Raw genomic sequence first — 18,765 nt, 5'->3', positions numbered from 1 at the left:
CTTTCTTGATGTTGACAGTGTGCAGATCATTAACAGACAACAGTCTCTGCAACTGTGTGTGCACTGTGGCCTAGAGGCAGAGTGGAAGTCTAATGACCATGAGGATGTGGGTTCGATTCTGACCTTGGTCAAACATTTGTATGGTGATCACAGCTTGCACTATTTGCTAATTCTGCAACAGCGTTCAATTGCTATCAGCAGTCACACCATTTCCATTCTTGGAAATGCTTTTTCTAGTTTTAATTTAGGGTTTTATTATTTTTCTGAGTCTTACATAAGTAATAAAACAACTCAAAACAAGCCTGAAGCTCTGCTATAACTACTTCACTCTGAGAAACTATACAACCATATAAAAACAATGTTTTTAAATGTCTCAAAAATAATGAGACAAGATCACAACTTCAAACAGCTTCATGATCTTGTAGTATCAGATATAAGATTTGGTTGAGTCCTACTGGTAGTTTCAGGAAGAGCATTTGATTTCAGGCAGCTCTGAGCTCTTCTTAGCTTAGAAGAATCAACACAAACACAAACCCCAGCCAGTCACATTTAGATAAGAGGACCTGTGCTGTTACCTTGCTGTTCTGCAGCAGTCGCGTCAGATGCTCAAAACAGTTACTGTTGAGGAAGATGGCTTGTAGAACCGGCCTGTCTGAACACAGGAACATGTCCCTGATAGTGTCTGAGAGACGGCAGGGAAGACGGAGAGATAATTGAGAGAAAGAGAAACAAAGGCAGAGGTAGAGTCGTTCAAGTTAAAGCAGAAGTAAGCGATCCAGTCGTTTTGGCTAACTTCTCGTCAGCAGATGGAGTTAGCAGTCCCCGCCCTCGTCCCTACGTCACCACATTCACGCGCATAACTTGGCTGCACACACAGAGAGGACCGCCCCTTTATGCCGTTCTCTCTCCTCATTGGATAAAGGTTGTAGGATACAAGGAAAGTTTTCTCCTCGGCTTACAGCAGAGCAGAGTGACTGACAGACCCGTGTTTCTGACCAAACACTCTATATAAGTGATTGCTGTCGGAAGATATAACTATTTAAGACTTATATTAACACAAACATTCAGCTTACTTCTGCTTTAACCCATAATAGTATTTCAAAGGAGGTTAAATCGAAAGCAACTGGACTTAGTTATTTGTCTAGGAAGACGTTTCACCTCTCATCCAAGAGGCTTCATCAGTTCATGTACGCATCTGACCAGGCTGGGACTGGGGCTGGGACTGGGACCAGTCCCAGCCTGGTCAGATGCGTACATGAACTGATGAAGCCTCTTGGATGAGAGGTGAAACGTCTTCCTAGACAAATAACTAAGTCCAGTTGCTTTCGATTTAACCTCCTTTGAAATACTATGACCTGGGCAAATGAGAATATGCACCGGCTTAACCCATAATAGCTTCAATTTTTGCAAATAATTATTGCACTACAACAAAATAGATGTATTATAACAACCCTACCTAGCATGTTTACTTGCAGTGCCACAAATCGGCTCTCCCAGTGGCGGCCCAGTGTTAGCACTCGGCCCTTTGCCTGCTGCTGCTGCTGCTGCTGCTGCTGCTGCTGCTGTTGGGCAGCAACCACAGCGGCCGGGTCCGAGTTGAGCAGCTTAAAGTAGTTCTCCAGCACCGAGGCGATTTCCACCTGCCGCTGGTCGGAGCTGGAGGCCAGGAGGCGCTGCACCACCTCACGCAGGCAGCCCAGGGTCAGCAGCGCTTTGCGGTCGGGGACCTCGCTGTCCCAGTCCTCGCCCTCGTCCGACGAGCAGTTGCCCATAGAGCAGTCGGCCAGCACCCGCATCAACACCTCCATGGTGGCGGGAGAGATGGCCAGCAGAGCATTCCTCTGTCAGGGAAAAGGTGTGAGGGTTAGTCAAAGGTTCATCAAAGCAAACCTCTCAAGATATGCACACACCACAGGACACACCGCCCCATGAAAACAGAAACCTGACACTATTTCAAGCTTGTTTGTAGCGGAAGCTCCTCTTCCCGGTTCGTCCAAATTTGACGAACCGGGTAGAGGAGCTTCCGCTACAAACAAGCTTGAAATATAGACTTATTTAATTTTTTAACATTACATACGAGCAGCATGGAGGTATTCAGATGTTTTTTGGTGTGTCTTTTTGTTACGAAGACAGTTGGTATCCATTTGCAACCGTTATATGGACATGCACTGCTACGCCGAGACCCCCTGTAACTCAGAGAAGCCACGGAGGACTCTGAAACTTCTCCCAGCCCTTAGTCCACATGAGGGTGAGTAGATAATGAGTGAAATTTAATTTTGGGTGAACTATCCCTTTAATAACGTGGACTGGCATCTAAATATTTAAGTGGCTCTTAAATGTTAATGCACTATATTTAAAATATAACTTTGCTGACTCCAGAAAAGATAATGTTTTCAGGGAATGGTCCAGCATTTGGGGAAATGTGTAACGCTGAATTTATACTTCAGTCAATTAAATGTACCGATATTTGTTTTAATACAAAAACACAGGAAGTACAGCATGTATGTGGTGGAACTATTTCACAGAAACACCAACACGCACTTCTCTACCTTCATATTTACTGTATACAAACAACTGCAGGAGAAGAAACTTATAAAGCGGTTGTTCTTTAGTTCGTTCTACCTGAGGTCTGACTGTTTTATGACAACAAGTCGGTGCTTGAAGCTGTGATTTTTGTGAGCTGGGTCTGTGGTTAATTGAGCCTTTTAGCTATTAAATTATTCACTGGAAAGAAAGCACAGGCACAGCTGGTTTATTGCTGCTCTGTGGGTAGTCTATGGTTTCTTCTTTCAGTCATAAAACACACTTCACTGCTACAGTACATGCAGAATAATACAGAAACAGCTCCTCCTGTAACACACACATAAGTAGAGCTCAAATGATCAGTCGTAAAATAATTAATCGAAAGGCGATCATTCATCAAATACTGTATCAACACGTTTTTTGTTTTTTTTTACAGTTTTCAGTACATTGACTGATTATCACCAGATTAACTATAATAAAAACACATGCATCTGCATTTAAGTGGTGGTGTCAGAGAGCAGCAGAGTTGCAAGTTGATTTTTGTGCACGGGATTGCGTGACACTGTTTGGCACAACAAGGCATTCACATATACAGTATCTATATACAGTATGCTCTATTGTTGTCAGTCTCTAATAATGATGTGCAAACAAAGTAAAGCTAAAGAAAGACATTCTTCCAAACAAAACAGTGGAAGATTTACTGCAGAATATACTACCACAAAACAAAAGGAACATTTATTTCCGTGTCATAATTATAAGAAGTGTATGCTCATGTTTTACGGCCTGAGAGCGGTGAGAAGATTTAATGAGACTGAATGAATGAATGTGGTAAATCCAGAAACTCACCTGATCACCAGCTACTATGGCTCCAAACAGGTGCAGCAGGCAGCATTTCAGACTCTCCTTCAGATGCTCGCTTTCCTGGAAGCACTCTAGGACACACACACACACACACACACACACACACAAGTCAATTAGTTTGATCTGTTGGCGTGATGTCAACTATGTAAACACAACACAAACCGAAACTACACCTCGCCTGTTGAACAGTTGAAGCTCTGGTGTTTTATTATTTAATAAACAGTCTCTTATGATTTCACACGCGCAGAAAGACACACACACACACACCCTTCATACACACAGAGGCTCAATGAAACCAGATAAGATAGTTCGTGCACGTGGGGCACAAACACACGCAGTCATGTGGCTAGTCCTGCCAGTAACCTCTGGGTCGCCGTGGTCACAGTCATCCATTAACTCATCTGTCAACACGTCCCACTGGGGGGAAGAAACACGACATCTTGGCTCCGTGATGTCGTGGTTTCTTCATTTCAATGGTAGCACGGCTTCATTTTTAATTCTCGCATCACTGTTTTTTCTCTTTCTTCACTCTTTTCTCTGTATTTAATCTTCGACGGCACTCCCTCTATGCACAAAACACACACACAGTCTGTCAGGTCGGGCCTTGAGTTGTGTTATCTCTGGTGCCAAACCACAGCAACCACACACACACACACAGAGACACACACAGGACGCAGGACAGAAAGGGGAGTATTTGTTCAAAATGGCCACCAGCGTCGCTGAAGTGGCCGGACAGACACCATTCACTATCGGCTCATCTCAACGCCTGGCAAACAGAACAGGGGACACAAAGAGCGGATTCAACTGCACCCGGAGAGGGAAAAAGGAGGAGGAGGAGGAGGCAGCGGGAGCGAGTGAGTGACGGCATACATAGTTATTTACTTCTGTTTTCATTTTAGTTTATATTTCTTCATCTGTATTTTGCATCTTACATTTACATCTGTTCTTTCATTTACTATTGTTATATGTTCTCTATGACCTAACTGCACATACAGTACTATGTTTGTATGGATGTGCATTGCGCATATAGATAGACGTGTATGCTGCAAATATGTAACTGTATAACAAAGTGCTCTGAGCTGAGGCAGCATATACAATACAACTGGCTCTGTGCTGCACAGAGAAGAACAGAAGCGGAACAGAAAGCAGGAGACTTACGGTAAAAGAAGGGAACAAACTCAACGGTGAGCGGAGCTGCCTTGTACTTCTGTCTGCTCCTCTCCACTGTTCCCAGCTGCTCCCTGGTCGGTGCAACGACAAACAAGCAAAGGATAAAAGCATAATGAGAAACAACTAGTAATAATGAAGAACACTTTATATTCTCCTATTTTGCCCAATAACCCTTTTCTCATCATAAAAACACAGCGCTGCCAGTGCCTCAGTGACTCAGGTGAGCCGGTTACTGTGTGTTTGTTGTTACCCGCAGGTTCGATGCCTCCAGTTGTGGTAAGGGTCATAGAGGCTTTCACAGAACGCCAGCGCGTGGCGGACAAACTCCTCTGCTTGGCTCTGATCCGCCATCTCCTTCTCTTTGGTCTTGCTCTTGAGCTGCAACAAACACAGACACAGACCCACATCACACTTGGTTTTACACATCTAACTGAAACTAACACTGCATATAATACTCAACGACACACTTTATCTATATACATACATATATATAATTTGACAAGCGAAGTGGGAGTTTTAAAAGAAGGGGAGAAGTCCAACCTGCTGAATATAGAGTGTTGTCATGTTGATGATGTGATTGATGTAAGAGCAGGTGCCGATCTCCTCCACGTTGGACAGGTTCCTTTCAGAGACACCAGCCATTAGCTTGTCAGTCACAAGTATCAACAACAGTCTTTTTTCACATATGTGGCACGTGTTCACTGTGTCCTGACCTGCAGATGATGATCAGGAACTTGAGGAGCAGCAGAGCTAGGTTTTGCTGCTCGGGCTCCAGGCCGTCGGAGGCTTTCTGGACGCACTGCAGCAGCTGGTGGCGCAAAACCTGCAGGATGTTGTCGGGGAGGAGGGTCAACACCGGGGGAACGTCCTCTGGCCTGGAGACACAGACGGGACGGGAGCATCGCAACCGGTGAAGCAAGATGAATATGACTAGTCTCCATTAGGACGGAGGAGCTGTAGGAGTTATGTAATGTGATGCACCAGACTTAGTGTATCGGAGGTGCGTGTTGAAACTGGTGAAGTGCTGATGAATACTTTAAAACATGGGCTTTTATAATAAAGTCTATCGTGGAGGCTTGAAGAAGCAGCAGCACTCACTCGGCCATGCGCACATGCCTGGTGCATTCAAGCATTTGTTCCTCGGAAAAACAGCATGTGTGCTGCAATGCTCATACGAGAGAGAGAGAGAGCGAGAAGGAGAGAGAGAAGGAGAGAGAGAGAGAGAGAGAGAGAGAGAACAGAGAGAGCAGAGCCAAACCCACTCAATGAATGTCAGTGGGAAAGCAGGACAGATGTGGCTGCTGCAGAGGAAAGGAGGAAACTAACAGAGGACAAGACTAGAGGATAAAATGTATAAAGACAGCAGATGAAAGAGGGAATCGGAAAGAAAGAAAGAAAGAAAGAAAGAAAGAAAGAAAGAAAGAAAGAAAGAAAGAAAGAAAGAAAGAAAGAAAGAAAGAAAGAAAGAAAGAAAGAAAGAAGGGGATGGGAGAAAATGAGTCAAAAGGAGAAGGAGAAAAAGGAAATGACAGAGACAGGGAGAGAGATGAAAAGCTTGACAAATGGGATTTAACCTCCCGTCCTCCTCCCCCTTTCTCATGGCCATGCCTTCCAGGTGGTTTCATCTGATGCACTCAGAGCAGCAATGTAGCCAAGGTATGACAAAAAAACTAAACTCAAACTCAAACACATGTCAGCACATCTCAGAGCATCACCTGCAACACAATGTGACTGCTCTACACTGAAGCATCTGTTGTGGCTGCTGTGGCTATTTTGGGTTGTGTTGTGTTGTGGAAGGTTGCATAGTGTGCGGTCATGCTGCGGCTGACGCACACATGAAAAGATGGTCCTGAGCCAAGGAGCGATGACCTAATGCAGAAAACTACAATAGAGCATTGTTAAAATGTTTTTGGAAAGTTAGAGTAGGAAGATTTGCTGATATATCTGACAGGTGACGGTATCGGAAATCAGATGTGTGTTGTACTCTCTCAGTAGGTTTTAGATTAGAGGGATAGTTCACCCAAAATTCAAATTTCACAACCGTTATATGGACATGCACTGCTACGCCGAGACCCCCTGTAACTCAGAGAAGCCACGGAGGACTCTGAAACTTCTCCCAGCCCTTAGTCCACATGAGGGTGAGTAGATAATGAGTGAAATTTGAATTTTGGGTGAACTATCCCTTTAACCTAACGACAAATACAATATTCATTCTGTTACTATAATAACTTTTAAATTACTGTACATAAAATTGCTTTCAAGTAATCACATTTTGCCACAAGTTACCTTGAAGGTGGCTTTTCAAAGTCCACATCCAGGCATCGCTCATAGGCGCTGATGAAAATCTCCAGCCATAGCTTCAAGTAGTCTGGATCCCTCTGGGAAATCAAAAGAGAGAAAGAAGGAGAAGCAGACACAGGAGAGAAACGGTTAGCTCAGCTGCCTTTGCTACAGTAACAAAAGCTGTCAGTGAAAATACAGAAATGGCTGCTCGCTGACAGGCCACGTCTGTAATTGAATTGAATTCATTGTATGAATGTGTTGAAGTGAGTTCCTCTGTGAGCTCCACACCCGGAAAACAATACACCACAACCTTTTCACACAGAGAGTGAGAATGAATGTGAAATAATTTATACATTTTCATTGCATGAGGGATTTAAATACCATTAAAAACCTGGGATATAGTTGTTCATGAAGCTGCTGCCAAGTCACATGAGAGCAGGGGTGTCTTCAGTGTATAGTGTGTGTAGGGGGGGAGGGGTATCTTATCTTTTTAAGGAGTGGGAGCTAAAGCATGCACCTGTTGGAGGTGGAAAACAGGCCTGGCTGCATTCTCGCGGCCGGCTGATCCACATTTCCTAAATTCCTGGAACAATGCCCAGAGTCGAACAGGACGACGGCAACCTCACACAACGCCACAGAGGACGACCGGCCTGTTATAGGTCACAGCGGAGCTCCTTTAAAGCCCACAGGAACAAACACTCACACACAAACACACACACACTGCAAAATGATAACACCGTTCAACCAGAAAGAGCTGCAGCTTATAATAATAATAATCATTAACTGCCTCGACAGGACAGACAATTAACTGTCATTAACGGCACTGGGAGGCTTTAGCTCTTAAACATCTCATTAAAAACACAAATGGTGTAGATGAAGTTTTTATTACCATCATTATTTATATAACTGACAATGAACACACTTGTTAACACTTGACTAAGGAAATGTATGCACATTTATTGTTTGTTTTTCTTTAAAGAGGAACTATGCTACATCTTTACCTTCATTAAACAGCTTTGTGATGGTTTGATAAATGACATGTAACTTGTTACAGGGAGAATGGAGGCTCTCTGCCTTCAATGTAGCTTCTCTTGGCTGAAAACCAACTTTGCAAGATCAGCACCGCCGTCCCGCCGTCCCAGCTCTGGTCTCTGTGGCACCGTGACACAAACGTGCCCCGTAACTTGTAATTTCTTGTTTATGACAGATAAGACTACACAAATATACACGTCGTAACATCTAGGGATGGGAATCTTTTACTATCTCACGATACAATACAAGTTTTGTGGCTACGATTCGATTCAAAATCGATTTTCGATTCAAAAGGATTTGATTCCTAATGATTTCTGCTTCAGTCTATCGGTGTGCAAATCCAGTCTGCTTTGCAAGACAGAATGACTAAAGTGTCTTTTTCACATTTATTGAGTTTTAAACATTTGTCCATGCTTAGATGGAATTGTTGAAACTATTGCATAAAAGCAAATATCACATATTAACATAGTAACAACATTAAAAGTGCCTCTTTATTTTAAAAACAATAGTGCAGTTAAACAGCTGCCTTTTAAATTCTAAGGAAATGGATTTTCCTTAGAATTTGTTTCATTGTTTTATTTTTTTAAATCGATTTTGGGACATTTTATATCGATTCTGAATCGTATTAAATGAGAATTGCGATTCTTATGTGAATTGATTTTTTGGCACACCCCTAGTAACAACATCATATATGATATATAACGTTATGCGCTGTTCTATTGATTGATTTATCGCCAGCTTTGTTGGAAACAAATGCACATGGCCAGGATGAGGGTTAGTGAAACAGCGACCAGACTTACATAGTTCCTCTTTAAAAAAAAACATAAACCAATAAATGATTTATTGGAATAGTTGAAAATTACATTTCTGTGTATGAACTGATGCTAAACAACTAATAGTTTTGACTTTACAGCACCAACCTAATGCAGCTTTGAGAATCATTAACTCATCATCATAGAGGAGTATTCATATTCACTCCCCCCTCACGCCATCTGGAGGGGACGAGTGAGCAATCTGGGTCAAGGAGGGCTGAAGAGGTGACCGGGGCAGATTACCATAACACCAGTCATTATATTGTTGTGCATTTAGTAGCATACATGTATTGTGTGTGTGTGAGCAGCTTGGGTTTTGGAGGGGCAGTAATTGAGATAATAATTTAGAGGCATCCTCTCTCGTGGAGCTGCTGTTAAAACCCTTAGGATTTACTCTCCTTGGAAAATGAATGCCTGTAATAAATGTCGTGCAATCCATCCAATATGGCTGCCCTAAGACTGACTGAGACCAATCCATCAGCTGTGACACCGCAGCTGATGGATGGAAATATTAAAACTCACGGAGAATGCGAACAAAATGCAATAAAAGCCTAAATATAGCGCTCGTCTTCACAGTGTGTTTTTAAAAGGGCCTATCTGGGCTTTAACACAACGTTTTTTTTCCATCCCCGTTGCTATGGCTTCACTACACCTGACAGACAATATCCCATGATGCCCGATTCAGACAAACAAGGATTGACACGTGATCTGAGGGCAAAAGACGATCCAAAAAAACCCCAAAAGACTTTCCTGCTTCCTGCCTAAACAATGAACAGATCCCACTGTCAAGGAGATTAGTGCTTGAAACAGAAGGAAAAACACAACGAGTATATATAAAAATTAAAAAAAGAAGAGGTTTTCTCAGGATAGCGGTGCCATCTGGCTAAAGAAGTGCGAGAGGAGTTTAGAGTCTGACTGCTTCTGTCTGCGTGTCAGAGTGGGAATCAGCCAGAACGAAGCAGGAAGCCAGCAGCGCTCCAGTCTGCAGTTCCTTGTGAAGTCATCGCAGCAATCTTGAGACGCTGGGCTGTTTTGTGTGTGTGTGTGTGTGTGTGTGTGTGTGTGTGTGTGTGTGTCAGAGGAGGAAGAAAAGAGTGAGAGAGAGAGAGAAAGAGAGACATCTGAGTGGAATAAGCAGCAGCCACGTGTGAATAATATGTCCTGTTGGGAGAACATGGCACGTCGCCTTGGTGCGCTCCTTTTCCTCCTGTCTTAACCTTCGCAGGATGAATCAATGAGAACAAAAGAACAATAATCAATATTTATGGTGACCGCTGCGACAGCTGTTCTTTAACTCAGTCAATTTACAGTCAATATACGAAACATGTGGATGTTACTGCCAGGAAACTGGATAATGATTTAAGCCAGCAGCTTCACGCTCAAATGAGGAGGCTCGCTGTATAATGGCAGCAGTGGCAAAATGACTACGTGTGTGTGTGTGTGTGTGTGTGTGTGTGTGTGTGTGTGTGTGTGTGTGTGTGTGTTTGAAAGAATGTCCTCTTTTAGGCAGCAGCCTGGGAGCACAGATGCCCATTGAGGGTTTGGACCGTGGCAGACAGAGAGAGACACACCCTGCTGCTCGCCACGGCCCGGTTATCCTCGGCCTTCATCCATCGCCGGCCCCGACGTAACGATCTGGATGTACGAGTAGCAGTGGTGGATAGTAATGGAGTACATTTACTTGAGTATTAGATTTATTTGGTACTTATTACTCTTACTTGAATACATTTCCAAGACAAATATTTTTACTTTTACTTGAGTTAATTTCTAGGAAGGCTGAAAAGTACTGGTTACTTTCAGGTCTGCTCTTTTTTTTTTCTTTTTCTAAAATCCTATTGGACACAAGCTGTGTTTGTCAAAGAAGGAAACCCTAACCCCTAAAAGCAGGACATCAGTGCAGCTGCTTTCAAAGAGTTCATTCTCACAAACAAGAGTTAAAAGCTCCTTAAATTCATTTAGAAAAAATTATAGTAATTCATTGATGTGAAAAATAAGAAATTTACTCTTACTCTTACTTTTACTTTAAATAAATTTAAACGCATGTACTTTTGGATACTTAAGTACCTTTAGAAGCAAGTACTTTTTTACTCTTACTGGAGTAACATGTCGACTGAGCTACTTTTACTTGTAACGGAGTACATTTTGACCAGTAGTATTTGTACTCTTACTCAAGTACTGGGGTGGAGTACTCGAGGAATCCTCCTCACACAACAACAACAACAGTCACCTTGTCCCGGCTCTCACACAATCATCTTGTGTCCCGATACGAACGATGTGTATCAAAACAATTCCCACGAGGGGATCACATGCCTCCTTCTGTGTACGTCCGTTATGATTGTTTGAGGCCCTGTTCGCCAAGCTCCGACATCTCATCGCTTCCCTAAAGATCTGTTGAAGCCGACCTCTGTGAAGCTGACAAGGTCGAGCAGCAAGCAGCAACACAGATCGATAAACTTCATCCTCCTAATGTGTGCTGGCCGGGCCTCCCCGAGTCCAAGTGCTGATCAAGAATCAATGTCTCTGCCTGGACGAGCAGCTCTCATTCATTCTGATATGGGAGTCGCCGGCTCTGAGAAAACACTGAGATATGTGTAAGCAGCACATCCGTCTCCGTCTCTGCTCGGTGATACCATATCCTCCAGGCTGACGCTGCATCATGCATCATAGCAGCTGATAAAAATAACAGTTAATAGGGAGATGATGAACTAAACAATGTGACCAGATATGTACTGGAAGATTAAAAATATGTGTGCTTATTGGTCAGGGTCATTGTCTGATTAAAGAGTGCTTTAAAGGGATAGTTAGTTCAACATTTTGGCAAACTTGCCCATTGCCATAATCCCTATAGTCATAGCAGTAGGTTTGTTATCTTTATTTGTCGGTGCAAGCTGTTTTTAGAACGGCGGAGCAGAGCCGTGAGCTGCTCAGAGCTACGCTACGGAGGCTCATGGGATTTCTTGGTTTCCCTCATCAAACTCATCAAATACACAATCCAACAACTCCACAACGCTCTGGTGGACAAGTAGAGCTGCACATTCACCACGCTATGAGATAATAACGGAACGGAGAGTGCTTTAACCACTCATGAAAACTTATATTAACTGCCTGTAGAGGGAGAATAATCGACAGCAAATTGAACTACGTCAGAATAAAGTCAGAGAAAACACAAGAGCTTGAACACAAGGCTAAACAAAAACCACATGATACCAAAGTCCGCCGCCAAGTTTTCAACACACACAATAAAGACAAGAATTATTACTCTTATAAAAACAAGAATGACAAAAACATTCAAAACCACGGGGTTAACTATGTCGTTATTGAGTAAAAAACCAAAACCTTTGTGGTACTTCCAACAAATTCAAAGGAGCGTTGATGCTTTTAAAAAGAAAAATAATTAGATATCATTTATCTATTATGAGCTGCTATATTCTCTAATGCAGTGCTGCTGAAGCTGCAGCTACGCAAAGAGCTCCTCCCCTCCAGACAGGCGTGGTCAGCAGACCGGTTGGTTGGCGGACTGTTTGGTTTGGGTGGCTGTGGGTGACCTGGACTGGTGGAAGTGGCGTGGAGTCACTGAAACCACAATGTTTAAAAAGCTCCACTCCCTGTAGAGTTTAAAAGACGACTGTGGTCACTCTGAGGTCTCTGCCCCTCGACGTCACCGCCAATCGGTCGGTGACAACGCCGCCGGGCCGGGGCATGACGTCAGCGGCCGGGGCGTGTATTTATAGACGACGGTGGGAGGGGTTAAAGCCAAACGAAGCATGTCTGATACCCGGCCGGCGTGGGTGACATCAGTGTTATTCCAGAGATATTCATAGCACAGAGGAGAACGAGAAGCAAGAGGGAAGCACAGAGAGAGAGAAAGCTGTAGCCCGAGGGAACAAACTTTGCATACCAGCGCATCAACAAAAGCCTGAGTGTGCGAGCTTATGTCACTGTGTGGCTGGTGTACACACACATACACACACACACGTGTATATGTGTGTGTGTGAACAGAGATTAGACTGTAACAAGCAAACAGGCAGCAAAGCCGGAAAACAGACCTGAGTAATCTACTTGGGCAAATATGTGAAAACTGCAGCACTTTCTCCTCCTCCATCACTTCCAGCTTGACTGTTCAGTTTTATCCCCCTCTCTCTCTCTCCGTTTTCCATCCCTCTTCCTCCAATCCTCTCACTAAACTATGACTTCAGTACGTAAGTGCGGGGGGTTTATGCAAATTACCCTGGTTTCCTCTCGATTCAGTCAAAAAGCCACTCATCGGGCAGGCAGGGTGGGGTGGAGTGACATCAGACAGCCTGATGTTTCTGCAGAACGCCCCGGTTTGTTGACAATTAAAAAAGGGAGTGAGGGCTCCTCCTCTAGAATTAAAGATACCGGCCCCGGCTTTGAAGCCGCTGAGGTCTGACATGATGATGCCCTTGTCTGTCGAGGCATGTTCCCTGTGGTTTGGGGGAATTAAAAAGGGCTTTTCTGCTGCAGCGGACAAAGGCTGGAAGAGAGGAACTGGCATCATTCACAAGTCTGCTAAACCCTTTTCCACTTTCTCTGACAAGCCCTTCTGGATAATGTACTGGTGAGAAGAGGAGAGACGCTGCAGCTGCGGTATTGTGTTGCTGCTGCTGCTGCTGCTGCTGCTGCTGCTGCTGCATGCCAGCGGCGGCCAGCGGCTCCGTCTGCTCGAGGACAACGCTCTCCTCTGGCACACACACACACACACCAATGACAGGCAGCTAAGAGGATCGCTGGTTACGTAACGGTCTTAGTCGTCTGTGACCTCTCAGCCCTCTACGACTCTGGAGTCAAGCTCTGCAACCACTGACTCTGATAATTATAGTCCAAATTATACATTATAAACCCACCGAGTGCTTCATACATGAACACACAGAATCCAAATTAATATGAAAATGCACCAAGCACCAAACCCTTTCACTGTTACAGTATATGATATAATTAGTAAATTATCACAAATACAAAGAAGATTTTGAAATATTATTCCATATGTAAAGTCAGGATTTAGTGCATTTCTCAATATTTAAACCAACTTTAATGCTGTTACAAAAGGTACTGACATAAACACATCCATATGCAGTATGTGAGCAGTGTAGCTGCTGCTGGAAGAGAGGCTACGCTTCTGTTTACATACAGATCATGACTCTGTTGACTTGCCCATATAAATACAGTTAACTTGTTTTTAATTTGTTAGAAGTGTTGTTCACTGCTGTTTAAAGTGTAATACAAACTATAAGAAGGTGTGACTACTTGCTGGAATTATCAGTTTTACTTGACACTTGGTTTTTACTCCCATCTTTAAGGATAATTCTGCTGTTTTCTTAATGTCCACACACAGACATAATGAACAGATCCCACTGTCAAACACTGCCATGCGTATATACATGCAAAGTCTGATATATATTATTCCTGTGTGCCACACTGAGCCCATTGTTGTACAAAAAGTATTAAAAACACATTAGTGAGCTACACTGCTGCACCGTCTGCTGTGTTCTTCCATTATAGAAAGCACAGGCACTGTAGTAAGTGAATTAATGTCACACACACTGTCCTGTGTCATTAATACTCATTTATCCGAGCACACCGAATGTGTATTAATGCATGACTGAAAATAGTCCCGGAGAAGAACACACTGTCTCCTCCTGTTTCCAATGTTTGATAAAGACGACAGTGACCGCGGCTGCTTGATAAATACGTGAGGCATTCTCTAAACCAAAGTTTATATTATCGGGGAAGTCAGGAAATACGGAGGAGACATGTTCACAGGACTTGTTGACAATAACAAATAACAAAATATGACCAGGCTTATTGCTTAAAGGGATAGTTCACCCAAATTTCACTCATTATCTACTCACCCTCATGTCGACTAAGGGCTGGGAGAAGTTTCAGAGTCCTCTGTGCCTTCTCGGAGTTACGGGGGGGTCCACACAGCAGTATTTGTCCATATAATGATTGTGAACGGTGCTCACTTTTCTTCGTCCAAAAAGACACACCAAAAAACATCCAAATACCTCCATGCTGCTCGTCTGTAATGTCCCTCTTGTATTGAAGCCCCAACATGAGAAATTGTTCCGAAAAAAATTAAATAAGTCTATGTTTTATTAGACTAGGAAGAGCAGTGAACTGAGACACTGAGAGCTTCCGCTACAAACAAGCGTGAAATATAGACTTATTTAATTTCTAATTTTCTGAACAATTTCTCATGTCGGGGCTTCAATACAAGAGGGACATTATAGACGAGCAGTATGGAGATATTTGGATGTTTTTTGGTGTGTCTTTTTGTTACAAAGAAAAGTGAGCTCCATTCACAACCATTATATGGACAAATACTGCTGCATGGAGGACTCTGAAACTTCTCCCAGCCCTTAGTCGACATGAGGGTGAGTAGATAATGAGTGAAATTTGAATTTTGGGTGAACTATCCCTTTAACGTCAAATAGAAAACGTACATTTGTGCATGAATCAAAACAGTAACCGGGATAAATTAAAGTTTTAAAGCAGTTACTTCTCATGCACTGACTCCTACAACACTCACTCAGATCCCACAGCTGCTCGCACAACGATTTCTGACCTCATCATCAATATGTGAACAGCTGCCACTTCTGGCTTGAAACGTTTTCAGAAACAATGAATCCTAACAAGCATCATGTGTCTGTTTTAATACAAAGACAAAACAGGAGGAGCTGGTTTTCTCCCAGCGGCCGCCTGCTTGTAATGTAATGTACACGCTGTCGCTGACACAGTCAACAGTCGTCATCTGAACAACTCCTCCTGAGGGAAGAGTTCAAGTGTCACACTCCTCACATGAAAGGTGGCGATGTCTCTATTGTTGTCAATCATTAAACAGCAGGACAGGAGGGAGATACTGTATCAGGATGAACAGAAGAAGGAAGTAAATGCTTCCCCGGTCAGACCAACTGAATTATATGGTCTAGTTTAAATATCTATTGGTCTGTTTTTAGTCTTAAACCTACTTAAAGTTGCAAATTTGATTGGAGACTACTAACAGCTACTAACATTGCAAATATGAAACCCGGGAAATCATTTTTAAACACATTAAAGAATTTGAAATGGTGAATCAGAGCTCACAACTCCAGCAGCTGATAGACTGCAAATAAAAGAAAATACTCCAACTCCAAACTACAATTATTTCCTTTCACACGCACACTGAAGAAAGAAATCAATGAGACTGAGACTGTTTGTGGAACAATTAACCCTTTACGGTGGGACACAGAAGCATTTCCTCTTCTGATTTGTGCCAGGCTCTCCTCACAGCCTAAACATCCAGGCAACCCTTCTCATTCAAACACATAAAGACACGCTGCCGCCGGCCATGCCTGACATTTCAGCTGCTCTGAGAGAGAGACAGACAGACAGCCAACACATATATATATATTCAAATGCTTCTTGACTCTTTGTGCAGACTAGAGAATAAAAAAATCCTCTCTGTGCACTTTGGCTTGGGGCCAGAATGAAATGAAATGATCCTCCATTGCAGTTTGATGCTTGGTCATTCAATGCAAACACACACTACTGGTTAGAAGAGCAAATGCAGTGTGTATGCTTGCAGCAAATGTTGGCATTTTCACAAGTGACTGTGACAAGTGTGTGCAGGCAGGCAGCAGCAGGTTTGAATACCTCTAATACTAGTAGGAAGCCCCCAAACACACACACACACACCAATGGTATTAGATATTCTACTTGTGAGGATTATTTGATGTCATATCGTAAAAACTTAAGAGAAGCACAGCTTGTTGTGTGATCTATGTGTGTGTGCGTGTTGTTATTGTGAGGGATTACTGTGACTGCAGCCAGGCTCACGTGAGGAGCGGCTCAGGCAGTGGGGGCCGTTTTGATTGGACGCCAGGATGCGCACACATGCCGTATCGCTGAGTGAATTAAATCTAGCCAACAGCTGACTCAAGGGCTGCTTGTCCGTCTGCGCTGGAGTATCGCTCATTCATCTGCAAACGTGCTGCACCATTCCCACTCCCACCCACAGCATCCCTATGTGTGTTGAACCTCTTACTGTTGCTAATGTAATAGGGATGGTATTGACTCCCTGACCATAGCCTCACTAATTTACTTCACAATGTGTCCTCTGTGACTTTATTATTCATTTATGAGCTCCACAGTAAATCCTTCAAGATCTGCATAAAGGTGTAAGCTGCTAAAAATACATTATGAAGGCATGAAATTTAAAAAAGAAAAAAAAGAAAAAGTAGCCTATGCTTTATACTGATACAAAACAATGTCATGCTGGTTTTAAGTTGCCAGTCAGTCAGTGCAGGATTTATTTGAAATGCCCTTTAAATTTTACTCAGCACTGGCTCAGTCTGTTATTAAAGCAGACAGTAACACTAGACATTCAAAAACATAAATGCCAAGAGAGAATAACCTCTTTCCCGAGGAGGAAATGCCATCACACTGTCCATTACTTCACCCTCTGACATCTCCTTCAGTGACTGAGTGTGTGTGTGTGTGTGTGTGTGTGTGTGTGTGTGTGCATGGTTTACCTTTGTGTAGTAGAGCATCCAGACTTCATACAGTCTCTCGTTGGATGCCATGGTGCCAGACCAGTTGTGTCCACCACCGAGGTCACTTCCCTGGCTGCTTCATGGTTTTTTTTTCTTCAGTCAGTCAGGAGCTAAACCTCTGCTTCTTGGCTTCAGCACTCATCAGCATCATCATCATCATCATCATCATCATGACTGTGACACTCCTTATCCCAGATGAAATAAAATGAAAGGGCGATGGTAGACGTGTTGTGGCAGAAACTTTCCCAATAAGAAAAAAAAATTATTATTCCATGGCAGAGGAGAGGCTGTCCAGTCCCGGGGAGGACTTGCAGCAGCAGCCGGGCCTGTGCGCTCACTCCTCGGACTCTTCTTGGAGGTTTTCCCGGCAGGCAGCCTCAGCTCTGCGCTATCAATGATAACACAACACACACACACAGACAGTTACACATTAGATTTCATGCAGGAGGAGGCGGATGTTTGGTCACGGTGGAACAAATGGCGAAGCTACAGCAACAACAACACACACAAAAAACACCTTTTCAGGGAAAACGTTCCTCCCTGTGCACTTTGAGCTGCCCAGCTGGTTGAACTACTCGGTGAAACACACAGCATTAATGATGTCGAGTCGACTGCTTCATAAATACGCTGCTCGTCCCATGACAGCTGCACACAGACTGTTACTGTACCAGCCGACCTTACCTGGCCAAGCTAGCTAAATGCTAGCTGTCAAAAAACCTATTTCTGTTTTTTTTTTCTTTTTTCTTTTTTCTAGCCTCCTCCTCCAACCACCACCTCATGTGACACAAACGCCTTGTCCCTCAAAGCCCCCCCGCCTCCAGCGGTCCCCTTCCCCTCCCTGGTATCATGGTAATAAAAGTGTTATTACTGTTGCCCGATAAACTGTGTTGAAACCGTCGAGAAATTGCGAAGCTCTCACCTGTGTAACGAAATGACCGACTGTCACACTGACGCCGTCTCCACAGTTGTTGTGAGTAAATGCGTTAAGTTGCAGGCAAAGGCAACTTCCTGTTGAAGTGCGTTTGGAGTTATTTCAAAATAAGAGCTCACACTCTGAAAGTGAGTGGGAGCAATTCAATTAAAGCAGATATCAGTGGCACGGCCGTTTCGGCTAATGCTGTGTTCAAGGCAGGCTTTTGAAACCGTAAGTTACAGCTTCAAGTCACAACTACGACTTGGTAGCGTTCCAGGTAACCCGTAGCTCGTGTTTTTACCGTCCTGTTGTCTGTGAAAGTTCCCTATAACGGCCACTCGTAACTTCTGACCCGTGAACTCGTACCAGATCGAACTGGTATGACTTCACAGGAAGGAAAAACACAAAGTACGAGTTTCCTTGAACGCACCATGAGTTAGCAGCCCCCGCCCTTGTCAGGCATCAATTGGTCCTCGTGCTACGTCACCACATTCACGCGCATCCCTTGGCTGCACACACAGCCCTTCATGCCGTTCTCTCCCCTCATTGGATAACACTTGTATCCCACAAGGAAAATTTTCTCCTCGGGTTACAGCAGAGCAGAGTGACGGAGAGACTC

The 18,765-nt window shown here is 43.6% G+C and overlaps 1 protein-coding gene across 5 annotated transcripts in view; it reads right to left on the bottom strand.

Annotated features, from left to right (window-relative positions):
- The window catches only part of nbeal1 (neurobeachin-like 1), a 57,165-nt gene extending 39,561 nt beyond the window's left edge, over nucleotides 1-17,604 (bottom strand). For 3 of the 5 annotated variants that reach the window (XM_085796221.1, XM_085796204.1, XM_085796212.1), the window contains exons 1-9: nucleotides 17,213-17,396; nucleotides 6,841-6,932; nucleotides 5,268-5,429; nucleotides 5,095-5,176; nucleotides 4,805-4,932; nucleotides 4,543-4,625; nucleotides 3,370-3,455; nucleotides 1,457-1,841; nucleotides 576-682 (exon numbers count right to left, since the gene is read on the bottom strand). In XM_085796221.1, the coding sequence (XP_085652347.1) occupies nucleotides 576-682; nucleotides 1,457-1,841; nucleotides 3,370-3,455; nucleotides 4,543-4,625; nucleotides 4,805-4,932; nucleotides 5,095-5,176; nucleotides 5,268-5,429; nucleotides 6,841-6,932; nucleotides 17,213-17,263 (1,176 nt within the window). In that variant the 5' untranslated portion in view covers nucleotides 17,264-17,396. Of the gene's footprint in view, nucleotides 1-575; nucleotides 683-1,456; nucleotides 1,842-3,369; nucleotides 3,456-4,542; nucleotides 4,626-4,804; nucleotides 4,933-5,094; nucleotides 5,177-5,267; nucleotides 5,430-6,840; nucleotides 6,933-17,212 lie in introns of all 5 variants that reach the window. The other 2 variants (XM_085796241.1, XM_085796230.1) reach the window with 1 other exon arrangement.
- Nucleotides 17,605-18,765: the final 1,161 nt, after the last annotated feature.

Source organism: Trachurus japonicus, chromosome 2, assembly GCF_045865225.1.
Source record: "Trachurus japonicus isolate A0001 chromosome 2, Traja_1.0".
NCBI classification, from domain to species: Eukaryota; Metazoa; Chordata; class Actinopteri; order Carangiformes; family Carangidae; genus Trachurus; species Trachurus japonicus.
Note: the sequence above shows the minus strand (reverse complement) of the source record. Positions and strands in the feature narration are given on the sequence as shown.